The sequence below is a fragment of the Neoarius graeffei genome, chromosome 1 (assembly GCF_027579695.1).
Source record: "Neoarius graeffei isolate fNeoGra1 chromosome 1, fNeoGra1.pri, whole genome shotgun sequence".
In the NCBI taxonomy this organism is placed as follows: Eukaryota; Metazoa; Chordata; class Actinopteri; order Siluriformes; family Ariidae; genus Neoarius; species Neoarius graeffei.
In genome coordinates this window covers 71,498,925-71,515,772 of record NC_083569.1, presented here as the reverse complement: position 1 = coordinate 71,515,772, position 16,848 = coordinate 71,498,925, and the positions used below count along the sequence as shown (strand labels likewise).

Genomic DNA, 16,848 nt, shown 5'->3' with positions numbered 1-16,848 from the left:
TAATTTTCTAAGAATTGCTGCTCAGCCACCAAATTGAACTTGGCATGGAACTCACACCGAGTGTAAAACAGCAATAGTAGACGTGATCTTTTTACTCGCAGGCAGGAAACCAGCACAGATCCAAGCCACCATACACCTGTTTGTGGATTCAGTTTACAAGGTAGTGAGTGAATCAAAACTGGAAAAAAAAGCCTTCAAATTCATCAGCTACACTGAAACAAAATCCCACACAACATGCTCATCTTTTCCATGGAAAAGATCAGACTAAACACATCAGGGTAGCAGCCGTCACTTTGAATTCATTTTTTTTTAAATAACAGAGAGGGGGCGTGACTTCCTGTGAGAGAAATGATCCATCAACACCATATTTTTTCCATAAACCCTGACATACCATTTCTTCAAAATATGGGTAGGTTTTCAAACGGCCATTCAAAAATCATTCAGCAAATCAACCTTTTGCACAGCAATGGAAACTTGTGTTGCCATCAACTAACGTGAAATTCAAATCAAATGTTCTTGCAGACGTTACTGAACATTACTGCAGTGTACGAGTAGACCAGGCATGTTCAATATTACACAAAGATTAAAATGCTACTCATTCTTAGCTCAGCTTCCTGAGCTAAAGGAAGTATTGACTGTGTTTCTGGTCTTAGAGAGGCATGATGACTGTATGCGTGGGTTTGGATGTGGAGCACAACAAAGATGTGTCATGTAAAAGAACCGAGGGGAAATAAATAAAAATCTATAAAACATCTTTCTAGGTCATCAGAAAAACAGATTGTGTGTGTTCACCAAAATGTGTGAGGTAAACAAAACCAGGCTAAACCAAAATAGAAAGACAAAGATCTTATGTCAGGGTTTGTTTTTTTGTTTTATTGCAAGATCTTTTATCAACTCCGATGTCATCTTTGTCAATAATTTAACAGAGACTGAGTGACCAACAGAAACGGGTGCTTCAGTCAAACACAAAGTATTAATCAGTTGGCCAGAAGTGTGTCCACAGGTTAATTATTTTCTCAGGATAAGTAAACTATTACTTACACATCATCTTACAGGAAATGTGATTGGTGAATCAGGTCAATTGGGCAATAGAGATGGTTCAAGATCTATCTGTGAGGTTTCATTATGAACCCAAAAGCAAATGATGAATGATTTATAAAGGAATTAATACAAATTGCCAAACAGATGAAAAACCTGATAAGGATCTGATTTACACACACACACACACACACACACACACACACACAACCACCACCACCATGTTAAACCCTTACCAAAACCGAGTAATGTAGTTAAACTATTGCCCAAGACATCAAGTCCATGTGTTTCAGGAAACAGATTAGTCAAATTTTATACAAACATGAATCACTTTTGGTGAAGAGTGTGAACAATCAAGCAAGACAGATTTGATCTAAGAGTAAAATAAGAATTGTGCAATGAAGCTTGTAATGTAGAGTGCTGTGGGCAAAAAAAAAGAAAGAAAGAAAAAAGGAGAAAAAACCCTCCCAATTCATTTGAAATCCATGTGACAAATACCAGTGTATCTCAACATATTAGAATACTGTGAAAAAGTTCATTTTTTTCATAATTTAATTCAAAAAGGTAAAATTTTATATTCCATGGTCATTACACACAAGGTGAAATATTTCAAATCTTTTTTTCTTTCATTTTGATGATTATGGCTTATAGCTCATGAAAATTTGAGATACAGGATTTCTGATTATTAGAATATTTAATTTCAAGTTTGTGTAAAAAAACAAACAAAAAAACCAGTATAAATATTGTGCATCTCTCAGTCTAGTTCAGTATAAGCAACCACAATCATGGGGAAGACTGCTGATTTGACAGTTGTCCAGAAAACGATCATCGACACCCTTCACAAGGAGGGTAAGCCACAGGTCGTCATTGCTGAAAAGGCTGGCTGGAAAAGGTGCACAAGCAACAGGGATGACTTCTTGACAATCCTCTCAAGGTCTGCAAAGTTGATTCAAGAACTTGGGAGAGCTTCACAAGGAGTGGACTGAGGCTGGTGTCCGTGCATCAAGAGCCACCATGCACAGACGTCTTCAGGAAAGGAGCTACAACTGTCGCATTCCTAATATCAAGCCATTCCTGAACCAGAGTCTACGTCAGAAGCGTCTTACCTGGGCTAAGGAGAGAAAGAACTGGACTGTTGCTCAGTGGACCAACACCAGCAGATGACATGGCACCCCAAAATCACAGACTGCAGAAACTTCACACTGGACTTCAAACACATTGGATCCTGTGCCTCTTCACTCTTCCTTCAGACTTTAGGACCTTGATTTCCACATAAAATGCAAAAATTACTTTTCGTTGGAGAAAAAGAGGCCTTTGGACCACTGAACAACAGTTCAGTTATTTCTCTCAGCCCAGGTAAGATGTCTCTTATATCTATGCTTCCATCCATGTCTATGCCTCCTGGTTGCTTCTTTCGGTCACAAAGCTTTTAGGTAATAGGAAGTCATAACACTAGATCAAAGCCTGTATATGCTTACATGTCCTCTCGCTCTCCATCAGGCTTGGCTCAGAACCTCTCTTCACTTTGCCAGAGCAAAAACACTTCAATTCCTATAATGAGCTGAGATGATACTGCTTTTCTCTCAGGCCATGGATTCCAAGCAGCAGCCACACAGACACTAACCACACACAGGGAGAGATACAAGCTACAAAATGCTTCCTGACATACTGTACTCTTGCACTGGCCTACTTGGCACCAGCTCAACTCATTGGTGAAATTAAATAAATAAATAGAAATCTACACGGGATTAATGAAGCATGCATGAAAAATAATTTATTCGCCCATCCCCAAATTTGCTGTCTTGCCAACTTAAGATTTCAGCTTGATGTGACAGAGGGGGCATAGCATCTGTTGCACAGTCTCCTGAAAACAATTATGCGCGCGCGCGCACACACACACACACACACACACACACACACACACACACACACACACACACACAGAGTGGCTGTTTTAGTCTCGTCCAAAACAAGCGTGTGATGGAATGGAGAACCTTCTCTAGATATGTGTAGACGTATGATATCAATTTACCCATTTCTCCTACTGTGCCAAGCTGCTCTGGTGAATATCTAGCAGATGCACCAGGAGCAACCTTTGTCTCAAGCCCAAAAAAAAGGGGGGGGGGGATTTTTTCACCATGTTTGACTATTAAATCCCTCCCCAGTATTTCACAAGCCATCTTATTTTAATTACAAACCCAGCCTCCAATTAGAGACCAATAAAAGTGGGATGAAAGAAAGAAGACAGACCTAACAAGGGATGGGTTTTACACCCTTTGGTTTCCACTACCAAAACACACACCACACAAAACACACAAATCCATTAGTCAGGGCTTTTCTGATTTAAACAGTAGCTGTGTCTCTGTGCGTGTACGTGCGCACCCATGCACACGCATGTAGAGAAAGAAGTCCACAGCTTTCCTTTGTTCTCTCAAGGCTGCATCCTGCCATTAAGATCTCGATGCACAAGCTGAGTTTTGTTGCTGGCACTACCATGGATGGAGTCAACCCCATCCATACTATGGATTGGGGGGGAAGGGGGTGGGGAGAAATAGAGGCTGAGAGAACGTAAATGCCAAACCCCGACCTTACAGTAAAGCAAATAACACCAATTTAACCAGGTGAAAGCAAAGCGCTACATTCTGAACCCTTCCTAAAAAGAATGGCAGATCAATACAATTTCTTCGCACCATATTTTAAAAATTATGCCATGACAGGCCTAAAATCAATAACCTTCCAGAAGCACTGTGCAGGCTTCAACAGCTCCAGAATTCTGATCTCTCCCACTGACTCTCAGTGTCGTACCTCATTCATCTCTGGTCATGAACTGATGTAATATTCAACTGTAATCAATCAGTGAAAGTATGCAACGCTTGTTTTCAAGGTTGTGAAATATAGCCACTGCATCATTTCACAAATGGAGCATCTGTGCGTGAGAAGATTTACGGTCAGAAACACAAGAGGAAGCTCCTGACTACAGGGATTTATTTTCACACATCCTGTGACACACAAAGCTCAAAGCACATGTGATGTATACCAAAAACCCCATCTACATTTAACAGTTATTCCACAAAATCGAGTCGTACATAAGCTGATCACCAACGAGGTGCGTAGCACCAAGTTGGCTATAAGCCATGTACGATGAGATTGAGTGGAATAACTGTTTTATTCTATCTACAGTCACTGATTTTGAGAAAACAGAGCATTTTTATTTCCATTTTTCACAAACGCAATAAATAAAAACTTCATACAAAATGTATGACAAAATCATTTCCACTTAGAATGTAAACAAACCGGCGAAATGACTAACAATTTGTGAAAAATGCTAAATAATAAATTTTGTTGGAAAAAATACGTTCTTACCATCAAATACTTTTAGTCCATATTTTGCTGCTTTTTTTAAAATATTTTTTGGGGTTTTGTTTCAGAGTTTTTATTTCGTCCTCAGTTGGTTCAGCAACACGCTCCGCCATTTTGTTTTTCTCTACTCACAGTATATGAGCTGATATCCTAGTAGTACAGTAGCCAATCAGAGCATACGATTACTCATATCCAGTGAATGCGGATAGAATAATGAACAATTATTCGCCGAAGATGAAGTGAAGATCGGGGAATGATAACAGACACAGTCGAGGTTATTATTCACCGATATTCACTGAGCCTGAGGCAGATAACTGTTTTAGTATAAATGCATAGGCGACTTAAATAATAATAATAATAATAATAATAATAATAATAATAATAATAATAATAATAATAACTAGAAAAGCACTTGGAGAGCGCAGACCTCCGCCAAGAATCCTTTAAAAAATTCCGGGATCCAGACGGTGATCTGGATCACCGCCAAAATTTAATGGATTGTTTCTTGTGCCCAGTCACACCTCTGTAAAACATTTCAGAGCAATCCGTTCATAACTAATTCCGTAATGTTGCTAACAGACAAACCAACAAACAAACAAACCAACGCTACCGAAAACATAACCTCCTTGGCGGAGGTAATAATAATAATAAATTTATTTCAATCTTCAAAAGCACCGTACAAATGTAACGTGCACAAACTTGTCACTTATCTATGCCAACTCACATAAAATACTTTGTTTTGAAATAGATAAAATCAAATCACAATTCCACCTTACCTTTGAATAGTTTTAGACCAAGCTTCATAGCATCTTTAGTGCTTTTAGGAACAGCATTTTCTTTCATAAATTGTCATTCTTCCTCACTTACAGTGGCAAAGTGATTGGCTGCCATTTTGCCAAGTCACTCGAAGGGATTATCGAGAAATAGTCAGAATCTCTCGACCAATCGGCAGACATGATTTCCTATAAAAATCACCTGCGTATTTATACTAAATTATTATTACAATGGAGCACTTGCATGTGACATCACAGCCGATCCAGATTGTGACAGACGCCATCTTGTAGGTCAAACGCCATATTTCCACCTTCTACTTCTACCTTTTCTTCTGGAAAACCCTACTATATACAATTCTACTACAACGGCTGCGGCTACAAGCTCTCCCTACCTGTGCACGGTTTTTGTGTGTATTTTTGCGTGTTGTTCGTCTGTACCGGACTTCAATATCCACTACAACCGTATGGACTTACTGAACATTGGTTTCCAGCAGAAAATGACGGTTTGTAGCGATTTCCATCGCATGCACAACATTCCGGACGAGATAGCGAGACCAGCGGGGTCTCCGTGGATTGTTATCGGAAGCAAAGTGAAGGAGGCGGCGTCGGGAGCGGAAGCAAAAGCGAGGCTGCAGAGCCGGCCTGTTGACTAAGCTCAGAAAACAGCCACTCAAACCTCCACTGCTAAGCCTCTATCTCTCCAACGCCAGATCCATGTAAACAAGACGGACGATTTGGAATTACAGCTGGAATTACCTTATTCTATTCTATAATCGGCTGGTCAGTGCTATACTCAATACTTAAGTGACTTACCCATCCAATGAGGATTCTTGTTTACAAGATGCCACATCTGAGTCGCTGACAAATCCTGAATTTCTGTAAAGATAACTGTCCAGAGATTTATAAGCACGCAGTGCTTCACCACTGAACAGCGAGGGAAAGTTAATGAGGTAATTATACACGTCTGGGTATTCCGCTGGCAGTTCAAAATCCGGTTGTGAAAACTCCGTCCGGTAAGCCATAAGGGTCACAAATCTGTAGCTCGTTTATTTTAGACATATATCTAGTTATCTGTTCATTAGAAAAATGAGCCGTGTAGTCCGTCGGTTGAAATTGATCCATTCTGTACACGAGTGCAGCAGTATTCAGCGGTGTTTTTGACCGACAAGATGGCGGTTGTGTACTTTCCGGTCACGTGACTGCAAGATCTCTATTGGAATACGTTTCACCTACCTTGCAGTCTGCCAGACAAATGTGCAAAAGGGCTGAACGTGTCATCATGCAGTTCAGCTTGGTAATGATTCAGTGGAGGACAGTTCACAGTGCCAGAGGGAACACATTCAGTACATGTGTGTTTATAGGTGTTCTACTGCAAAGTCAGTCATTTCCTCTCCACGTGTGGTAAAGAGCACATACACACAGCCCTAGACACTCCTTAACTACTGGGGCTGGGAAATTATAATATTCCAATATGAATATGAATATTAACTTCATGATACATTTTTCAGAGTGTCTTGGATATTGTCACGTGTCAGTGCTTCTCTAACTATAGAAAATGTTACTCACTGTACTAGATGGACATTACCAGATCATTCTGTAGCAGATTTATTTTCTCATTCTCTTTTTAAAATGCATGCAATAAGGAGCACAACACAACAGGAAATGTTCTAGGAACATCAATGAAGGGGCAGTGTGACACAGCGTGATGTAAAATCAGTTTTACTGTCATCACCCTGAAAAGAATAAAACACTGAAATAAAATTACCACATCGCAGCTGTTTTGCAACACTAAATTTTTTATTTATTAAAATGAACGACATATCGCACATTTGATCCATTTAAAGTCACGTTTAATGCCATGGAACGGCCACAAAGAAAGTTTTTTGCTCCCATTATCACTTGTGCGACTTGTCACGTTTCTAAGAAATCATAAAAATCATCTGTCCTGAAGACTTTCCCGTGTTAGAAAACTTAAAGGAACAGCTTTGACTGTAACGTGCCGTCACCGGAGCCTCATTCTATTCATGCCTTCATTTTCTTTGATGTTTTATCTCTCAAAGAGGTTAAAGCAGGTAGTCTTTCAACCTTATTTTCTTTTTGTCAATGTTTTGGTGTAAAACGTCCTCCGACATTAGTGTCATACACATTAGGAATTGTCAGGATGCTTCCGTTTCTAAGTGTCGTGCTTCATCAGTTTCAGAAGACAGCCGGCAGTCTTGAAGAGCCAAATATGTAAATGAATGCGTGCGGGCGTGCGTCAAGGTAATCTGAATATCTCAATATTGCATTACACATCCTCCACACAAGACTGGATGACAGTTATGCCACATTAGATGCCAGACTGATCAACAAATTATGAAGCATGACGCCATGGAATAGATAATATAGGTCAAGACAAGCTTGTGGAGCTCTAAAAATGTTTGATCTACAAGAGTTAACCCACACAGTGGCCTGTAAAGAGTCAGGAATTGACTGACAACCTACAAGAATGTGGCTTATCATACAGTATGTATGTCACACGTGGATGAAAGATGAGTTGGACGTGCAGAAAGAACAGCGCCATAAAGAGGAACGAGTGCGTGCGCTTGTTCAGCTCACCTCTGTCCATACTTTGTGTGCGCCTACTCACTTGTATTCAGTCATTGTACAAATCACACAATCATTGCACTATCAGGCATGTAGACAGACAGCAAACAGTGACTTCCCATGACACTCTTCTCCTCCTGACATGTAGCAAAGGCTGATCCTGGATCTGTGTAACCTAATAAGACTTAATTTATTAAATAAATAAATAAAAACCCACCCGCACACAACCCCAACCCCTCGCTAGAGCCTTATACGGCTTGCTGTTTCAATGGTTCTGGAATAACCGTATGGTTCAATAACATTAAGGTAAAGGAAACATGGCAGAAAATCAATCAGAGTGCAGAGTGACCTCTGATGTCTGACCTCAGCTATACGAGACCCTCCACTTGACCTCAATGTGGAGTTTAGTGCTTTCAGCTTTCCACTTTTATTAGCGTAGAAAGCCTTTTTCTTTTGGATAGGTACTGAAATATAAATATAGCCTTGAGGACAGATAATGAAATTCATTTCCAAAATCTAATTAAGAAGACTGAGCTGTGTGTGCATGGTGTGTGTGTGTTTGTGTGGGGGGGCACATTAACCTCCATAAAAAAATAAAATAAAATTTCCACGGGAATGTCTTAAAAGGTTTATGCTGCAACACTCCCAAGCAAAAAAACAAAAAATTTATTCAGTGGGAAGAAGCACTCCTCAGGAGGAAGGAAAAAGTCAGCAGAACGTTGGAGTATGAATAAACCCTAACCCTCATGACAACCTCCACACAGAGGATAGCAGTGTTCCGAGCTTCATTTTACACAGCAGGTTAGGCTCTGCTTACGCTAGCGATGGCATTTCATACCAAACAATCTAGGGGCTCATTGTAAAAGATGCTGATTAAAATTTGCTTTTGTGCTGACACACCAGCCTTAATCGCCTACAAAGTAGGAGTGACGTTGGAGGAGAACGCAGAGGTCACGATCCTGAGTAGGCTAAGGCGGCATTTGGTCTTTTTCATTGTCTGGGAAAGAGCACATATTTAACGTGAGGCAAAAAACACACTCCTCCACACGTTGTTATTGTGCTGTACACAAATGCCACTGTATGTTAGGATCATAAAGAAAATTCACATTAAAAAAAAAAAGGTGTTAAACAAATATTTCCCAGTGGTTCTTGGATCTGCATGTCTACTTGAGTAGACATATGACACAAAATGTCAGGCACCAAGAGGGAGAAAAAAAAATAAAAACTAGCAGAAGCCCAATAAGAACAGAATACATGCCAACTCTTGTTACTCAAGCATGTGCGCCTGATGGAGAAAGAAATACTAGCCCAACAGCCAGCGTGAGGATGAGTGAAAGTCAATAATGTGTGGAAAAAGCCACTGCCTATTCCATCAGCAGTGCAAGCATCAAAATGCATTTTTGATGGAAAATTCCCATAACGCTCACGTCATGTTTTTCCTTTTAACCTTGCACAAAATGTCTTGTTTGTAAAACCTCATAAGGTCACTTATGATGTTGGAGCTCCTAATCAGTGTCATGAGAAGGGTATTAGAAAGCACAGCTAGTCAGGCGAATGGTAAATCCACTCCGACAACATGAAGAGGTTAAGAAACAGGGCGAGTGTCAGAAGGTGGGATTTTCCATGCAGTCCTTTTCACATGAACAAGAAACACACTGATGGTCAAAGATAAAATGCTTACAACAATGTATAAATTAAGCTATAGCTTATTACACAAATTTGGCGGCTCAAAAACAAAATGTGTCATGGTTTTGGTAGCCATTGCTTTACAGGCAAACTAACAGGTACTGTGCAGCGGATGTACTGCTGATTGGTGAAGCATCTCCTGAGAGGAGAGCAGCTTGCGTGCCTGGAGATGTTTGTTTGCCACTCCATTACCGGTGCGAGTAAGAAACAAACTCTGGAGCACAGCGAGAACCCCCAAGTCTAAACACACACTCTCCCACAGGGTGTTTAAGCGGAACATGGAAACAGTCACATGGTGAATCGGGCCATATGGGCATGATTAGAGACTCCATCCCACAATGCACTCTTCTGAAAGAAATAATCACAAAAAAGATACAACCTGATGGCATTTGGGAAGCTATTCTAACAGAAAAACAGAAAGATGGAAAATGTTCTGCAGCTCCAGAAACGTAACGTAGGAAGCAGGAGTGAATTAAGTGTGAGAAATGAGGAACAGAACCCAGGGGAGGTTCCACACAAAAGGGGGATTATCACGCTAACTTTAATAGATGTCTGTATTACTTCGGAGAAACTTTTGAACCAGTGCATCAGCTCATTTGTCAAAAACAACTACATGAATAAATTTTGGTGCCCTGTTGATTCAAAACGGCAGTGCGTCAATCGAAATTCAGCATTTGATGTTTTACAATGTCATTTTTGGTTAATGGGATGAAACCAGACATCAACAGCTTTCTATTATCTGTTTGCTTCTTTGGCTTGGAAGTCATTTTTCAGCACTCTGTAAGAAATCAAATCAATGCTTTCTAATATATACACATTTAAATAAACACTAAGGTCAAAGGTTTGTGGACACCTGATCAATCACACCTATATGTGTTTGCGTTCATCCCCTTTATGTTACAATAACGCCCGCTCTTTTGGGAAGGCTTTCCACTATATTTTGGAGAGCAGAGCATGGGGGGTTGTGCTCATTCAGCCACAAGAGCATTATGCCGCTTTTCCACTACCAACGTGGCCGAGTTGGGCTGAGCCGTGCCGTGCTGAGTTGGGCTGAGTCGAGCTGAGCGGGGCTGTTGGAGTTGCATTTCGACTACAACCGCGCTGAACCGTGCTGGCTGGAAGTGGGTGGACACGTTGGGTGGAGTTAGCGAAAGTGGGTGGACGTCACGTGATGTCGTTAGGCGGCGCAAACAGTGACATCAGTGACCTTTTAAGCGGATAATAAACAATAAACATGGAGTCGTTAGTGTTGCTGGTCTTGGTGCTGTGGCTTGTTGTCACCGACAACGGCAACAGATACTGGCAAGAGCGTATAGATGAGGCGAGGCGCATAAGGCTTCAGAAATTCTCGTAATTCGTAATTATTCTTCTTCCGGGTTTACGGTGTTTACAGATCCCAGCGTGCTCGCGGGGCGTGTGGGCATGTGAGGACACTCCTCCTCACCAATCAGTGCACAGGGGAGTGTCTGCTCACGCCCCCAGCCTCACTCGGCTTGGTTTGGCTCGCTTCAGCCCCACTCCAAAACGGTGCGAGTTTTGGGTGCTAAGCAGGGCTGAAGCGAGCTGAGTCGCGCCGCTCTGAGATAGTCGAAACGCGAGCCGTGTCGGGCTGAAGTGAGCTGAAGTGAGCTGAAAAAGGGTAGTGGAAAAGGGCCATTAGTGAGCTCAGGCACTGGTGTCAGGTGAGGAGATCTGCGGTGCAGTCAGTGTTTCAGTTCATCCACCACAAAGGTGTTCAGTGCAGTTGGTGTCAGGACTCTGTGCAGAATACTCGAGTTCTTCCACTCTCACCAAGGAGGGGTGGGGGGGAGACACCAAGTCTTCATGGACCTTGATCTGTGTTCAGCAGCATGAGCATGCTGGAACAGGTTTGTTTTAAAATGCATCTTGGACAATCGGATCACAAGTGGACAGCACTAAATACAAGTGTAAATGACCACGAAGATGCATTCACTCATACCACTTGCCAAAGTGAGCTGGGATGCACTGGACCACGTTTATAGTGTAAACACTAATGTGTCCTGATGCATCCCTGACAAAGATGTACCAGGAAAAAAAGTGACCTAGACGGTAATGAAATCTGAACACAAGTGGCCAGCTGGACACCTTGGAGACTCACGATAGACGCAGGTGTAAACAGTGATGTGTCTTGGCTGTTCACTTGTGATCCGATCAGCCAAGACATTTTAAAACCAAGTGTAAACAGGGTCTTAGTTCTTAAAGCTTCAGCATGCAAAGAGACTGCAGACGATTGTATTCGGTCAACTTTGTAGCAACAATTTGGGGAAGACTTTTGACTACATACTGTAGTTTGACTGTATAATTTTGACTATATAGAGCAGACAGGTGGCCGGCTTCATGATAACAGCCACTAAAGTCATTCTCTCTCTCTTTCTCTGTCTCTCGAGTTATATGTTGATCCTGAGACACCAGTGATGCTGACCTCTTCTGCTCCTCGGACTCGCCTGATCCATCCTGATGCCCTACGTCTGGCTGGAGTCTCATCACATTGCTCCTGTGGAGGACGGCCCCATATGGGCAGTCGAAAGTCACACTTAGAAGATGGCTCCAGACACTTACAGTTTTGCTATGATGGCTGAGGACTACAATTGCCATGATAATTTTAGGACTGCAGTTGTTGTGAACAATTTGCACTCAAGTCTCCATCAATGAACTGTTGATAACGTCAACAAAACAGACTTCATGCTAAAACTATAATGAATTTCCTGGTTACGCAGTTGTGCTTTATGACTATAGGACACTGTTATAGAAGCAAATTATTTATAAATCACACTATCTTTTATCACCCAAATGAGAATGGGTTCCCTTTTGAGTCTGGTTTCATTCAAGGTTTCTTCATGTCGTCTCAGGGAGTTTTTCCCTCACCACCGTCACCACAGTCTTGTTCATCAGAGATAAAATAAGCTCATGTTTAATGTCTTTAATTTTCTGTTTGTCTGTTGTTAAAAGTGCTATACAAATAAACTTGATTATATAGTGCAGATTCGTGTGCTGGCGGCACACTGGTATAGTGGTTAGCACTGTCGCCTCACAGCAAGAAAGTCCTGGGTTCGAGCCCAGCGGCCGACGACGGACTTTCTGTGTAGAGTTTGCATGTTCTCCTTGTGTCTACATGGGTTTGCTCCAGTTTCCCCCACAGTCTAAAGACATGCAGGTTGTGTTTTTTCTCTCCCCCCCCGAAATCTGTCCCTCTGAGTTACATGTCGGTCCTGGGATCGAGATGCTGACCTCTTCTGCTCCTCGGACCTGCCTGATCCATCCTGATGCCCTGTGTCTGGTTGGAGTCTCATCGCATCGCTCCTGTGGAGGGCGGCCCCATGTGAACAGTTGGGGGTTGCGCCTGGAGGACGTTCTGGACTCTTGCAGTGGTGCTTTTGTGGCTGGGGACTGCAGTTGACTTGCTGACTTTAGGACTACGGTTGTCGTGAACGGTTTTGCGCTCGGGTTTCCATCGGTGGGGGGTTTATAGCATCAACGAAGCTGACTTTATGTTAGGACTGTTAATGTTATATTCATGTTGTCTGTTGTTGCCCAAATGAGGATGGGTTCCTTTTTGAATCTGGTTCCTCTCGAGGTTTCTTCCTCATGTCGTCTGAGGGAGCTTTTCCTTACCACCGTTGCGCTCATTGGGGATAGATTAGGGATAAAATTAGCTCATATTTTAAGTCGTTCAAATTCTGTAAAGCTGCTTTGCGACAATGTTGTTAAAAGCGCTATACAAACAAACTTGACTTGACTTGAGGTTAGGATAATTGCTGGCTCTAAATTGACCGTAGGTGTGAATGTGAGTGTGAATGGTTGTCTGTGTCTATGTGTCAGCCCTGTGATGACCTGGCGACTTGTCCAGGGTGTACCCCGCCTTTCGCCTGTAGTCAGCTGGGATAGGCTCCAGCTTGCCTGCGACCCTGTAGAACAGGATAAAGCGGCTAGAGATAATGAAATGAGATGAGATTTTAAGTCGTTCAAATTCCAAAGACATGCAGGTTAGGCTAACTGGTGACTCTAAATTGAGCGTAGGTGTGAATGTGAGTGTGAATGGTTGTCTGTGTCTATGTGTCAGCCCTGTGATGACCTGGCGACTTGTCCAGGGTGTACCCTGCCTTTCGCCCGTAGTCAGCTGGGATAGGCTCCAGCTTGCACGCGACCCTGTAGAACAGGATAAAGCGGCTAGAGATAATGAAATGAGATGAGATTTTAAGTCGTTCAAATTCCAAAGACATGCAGGTTAGGCTAACTGGTGACTCTAAATTGACCGTAGGTGTGAATGTGAGTGTGAATGGTTGTCTGTGTCTATGTGTCAGCCCTGTGATGACCTGGCGACTTGTCCAGGGTGTACCCTGCCTTTCGCCCGTAGTCAGCTGGGATAGGCTCCAGCTTGCACGCGACCCTGTAGAACAGGATACAGATAATGAGATTAGATGAGATTTTAAGTCGTTCAAATTCCAAAGACATGCAGGTTAGGTTAACTGGTGACTCTAAATTGACCGTAGGTGTGAATGTGAGTGTGAATGGTTGTCTGTGTCTATGTGTCAGCCCTGTGATGACCTGGCGACTTGTCCAGGGTGTACCCCGCCTTTCGCCCGTAGTCAGCTGGGATAGGTTCCAGCTTGCCCGCGACCCTGTAGGACAGGATAAGCGGCTAGAGATAATGGATGGATGGATTTGTGTCCTGTTCGGCAAAAGACTCAGTCAGGACGTACAATTTTCTTGAGGAAACGCAACACCTGTTAGCAACATGCAAAGGAGGAAAAACTAGTTTGCCTAGACTTCACATGAGCACCTGGCGCTCGCACCGTAGTGAATACGACACCAAGTACAGAATCAAGTAAATAATGAAAGGAAACCACTGGCGATGTGTCCTGTTCATTCTGGATCACTGAGGCGTAAAAACAAATAAACTACCTGAGGTGAGTCACCTGTCGCGCGTGCGCCTCTGCTGTACGTCATCCTGCTCGACAATGCCAGAGGACACCAAGATGGTGACTATTCATGTAGAGTAATAACAATAATAATAACACTATTATTACTACTAAAAGACTATTCTTGTTGATTAATGCAACTCGTAAGGCTTTGGCTCTGTGGAAAAACCTGAGCGCACCTGAGTTGGATAGATAGTTTGCACCTAACCTTTTTTTTTTTAAATAAAGCTTGCACACGTGATCAGGTAAGTGTAATGGAGCAGGAGCACTGACCTTCATGGCTGGAGAGAGCTGCTGTCCAGGAGCTGGGAATTAAACACAGCACCAGAAGAAGTGCAGAGAGCAGACAGGTGGCCGGCTTCATGATCACAGCCACTAAAGTTCAGGAGAAAAGTCTTGCAAAGCCCAGTCTCAGCTGCAGCTCATTATACCGGCTGTTAGACTGAGGGGCTGCGAACGCGCAACAATATTTCACTTAGGGGGAAAAAAACAAAAACAAAAACAAACAAACAACCGCTCGTGCAAGTTGTTAACTTGCAAAAGGCGCGGCTTTGATGTAAAAAGATACAAATACGCAGCCTGTACACTTCAAACACTAAATAAGGATAAACATCATGATGCTTTTTTTTTTTTTTTTAACTCTCCGTCCTGCTGTGTGTTGGTTCAGTGAAGGCTGCGTTCAGAGGAAATTAAACAGCGTCGTGTCCTCAGAAAAACAGAAGAAAAGTCAAAGTTTTCCAACTTGATAGCAATAAATATCTTCACCCGATGGCTGCTACAGCAACAAAGATCCCACTCTGGGTTCTCTGTGCGTCCGGTCAGGCTTCAGGTCCCTTCCTTCCCTCCTTCCCTCCGTTCACTTGGAAGTGCAGCACAAATTCATCTGGTCCCATATAAACCTCCTGGTCTCTATTCAGCAGGTCGAGGGAGCATTACAACCACATCCGAAACTCGCTGTCAGATTAATAAAGAAAGGCTGGTGGAAGCGTAAAGAGGAGGGGAAGAAAAAACCCACAGAGCGTTTATTTGTCCCGAGATCCCAGTGAGTCACTATAACAAACCGTGCTCCTGCTCGCTCTCCACTCACTCAGCGCCCCACCCCACTCACACCACTGACTAATCACCTACAGGTAATACCACACCACGTGACCGAGCCTCACTACACAGCCGCATTTCCAATTCAATTATTCGTACCTGTATGATTGTTGTTGCTTAACAAAATAAAACAGTTTGGAAAAAAATTATATGCATTATTATTATCATTATATTTCCTTCTTCTTCCGTGGTGTAGTGGTTAGCGCTGTCGCCTCACAGCAAGAAGGTCCTGGGTTCGAGCCCAGCAGCCGGTGAAGGCCTTTCTGTGTGGAGTTTGCATGTTCTCACCGTGTCTGTGAGAACATGCAAAATTGACTGTAGGTGTGAATGGTTGTTTGTCTATGTGTCAGCCCTGTGATGACCTGGCGGCTTGTCCAGGGTGTACCCCACCTCTCACCCATAGTCAGCTGGGATAGGATCCAGCTTGGCTGCGACCCTGTAGAACAGGATAAAGCGGCTACAGATAAAGGATGGATTATTATTAATCTTCTATGCTGCGTATCCATTAGGGCTTGCAGGGGAATTGAAGCCAATCCTAGCTGGCTTCAGGTGTCTATCTATATTTTCTTCTTCTTCGGTGGTGTACTGGTTAGTGCTGTCGCCTCATAGCAAGAAGGTCCTGGGTTCAAGCCCAGCAGCCGGCGAGAGCCTTTCTGTGCGGAGTTTGCATGTTCTCCCCGTGTCTGTGTGGGTTTCCTCCGGGTGCTCCGGTTTCCCCCACAGTCCAGAGACATGCAGGTTAGGTTAACTGGTGACTCTAAATTGACCGTAGGTGTGAATGTGAGTGTGAATGGTTGTCTGTGTCTATGTGTCAGCCCTGTGATGACCTGGTGACTTGTCCAGGGTGTACCCCGCCTTTCGCCCATAGTCAGCTGGGATAGGCTCCAGCTTGGCTGCGACCCTGTAGAACAGGATAAGCAGCTACAGATAATATTGGATGCTTCTTTTTCTTCTTCTTTCTGCTACTCCTGTTAGGGGTTGTCACAGCGGATCTGTTACGCATATTTGATGCCCTTCCTGACAAAACCCTTCCCAATCTATCCAGGCTGGGGACTGACACGCAACACCTGTCCACACTAGCAACTATACCGGTACTGTAGCGGTATAACTGTATCGGTACGAAACCCACAAATGTATGGGTTTCGTACCGGTACAGTATCGGTACTGTAGCGCTTCACTGTAGTGTGGACAGATGAAGCGCTTCTGTATTGATACAAATATAATGCGCATGCGAAAACGAAACGACCATGGAGCTACATGGAGCAAAGAAAGGGGGGAGAAAGGAAGATTCGTTTTCTTTGTTTCTTTCTCAACTGCCTCGTGCGTTTTATACGATTCGACTGAATAAATGACCACCAGAAATACAGACT

General features: G+C 43.0%; 1 protein-coding gene across 2 annotated transcripts in view; it reads right to left on the bottom strand.

Moving 5' to 3' along the window:
* The window catches only part of sema4f (sema domain, immunoglobulin domain (Ig), transmembrane domain (TM) and short cytoplasmic domain, (semaphorin) 4F), a 114,757-nt gene extending 99,296 nt beyond the window's left edge, over positions 1-15,461 (bottom strand). Inside the window, exon 1 of one of the 2 annotated variants that reach the window (XM_060919684.1) lies at positions 14,657-15,461. In XM_060919684.1, coding sequence (XP_060775667.1) covers positions 14,657-14,747 — 91 coding nt within the window. In that variant the 5' untranslated portion in view covers positions 14,748-15,461. Of the gene's footprint in view, positions 1-14,366; positions 14,392-14,656 lie in introns of those variants that run through there. The other variant, XM_060919771.1, reaches the window with a different exon arrangement.
* Between the last annotated feature and the right edge of the window lie 1,387 nt (positions 15,462-16,848).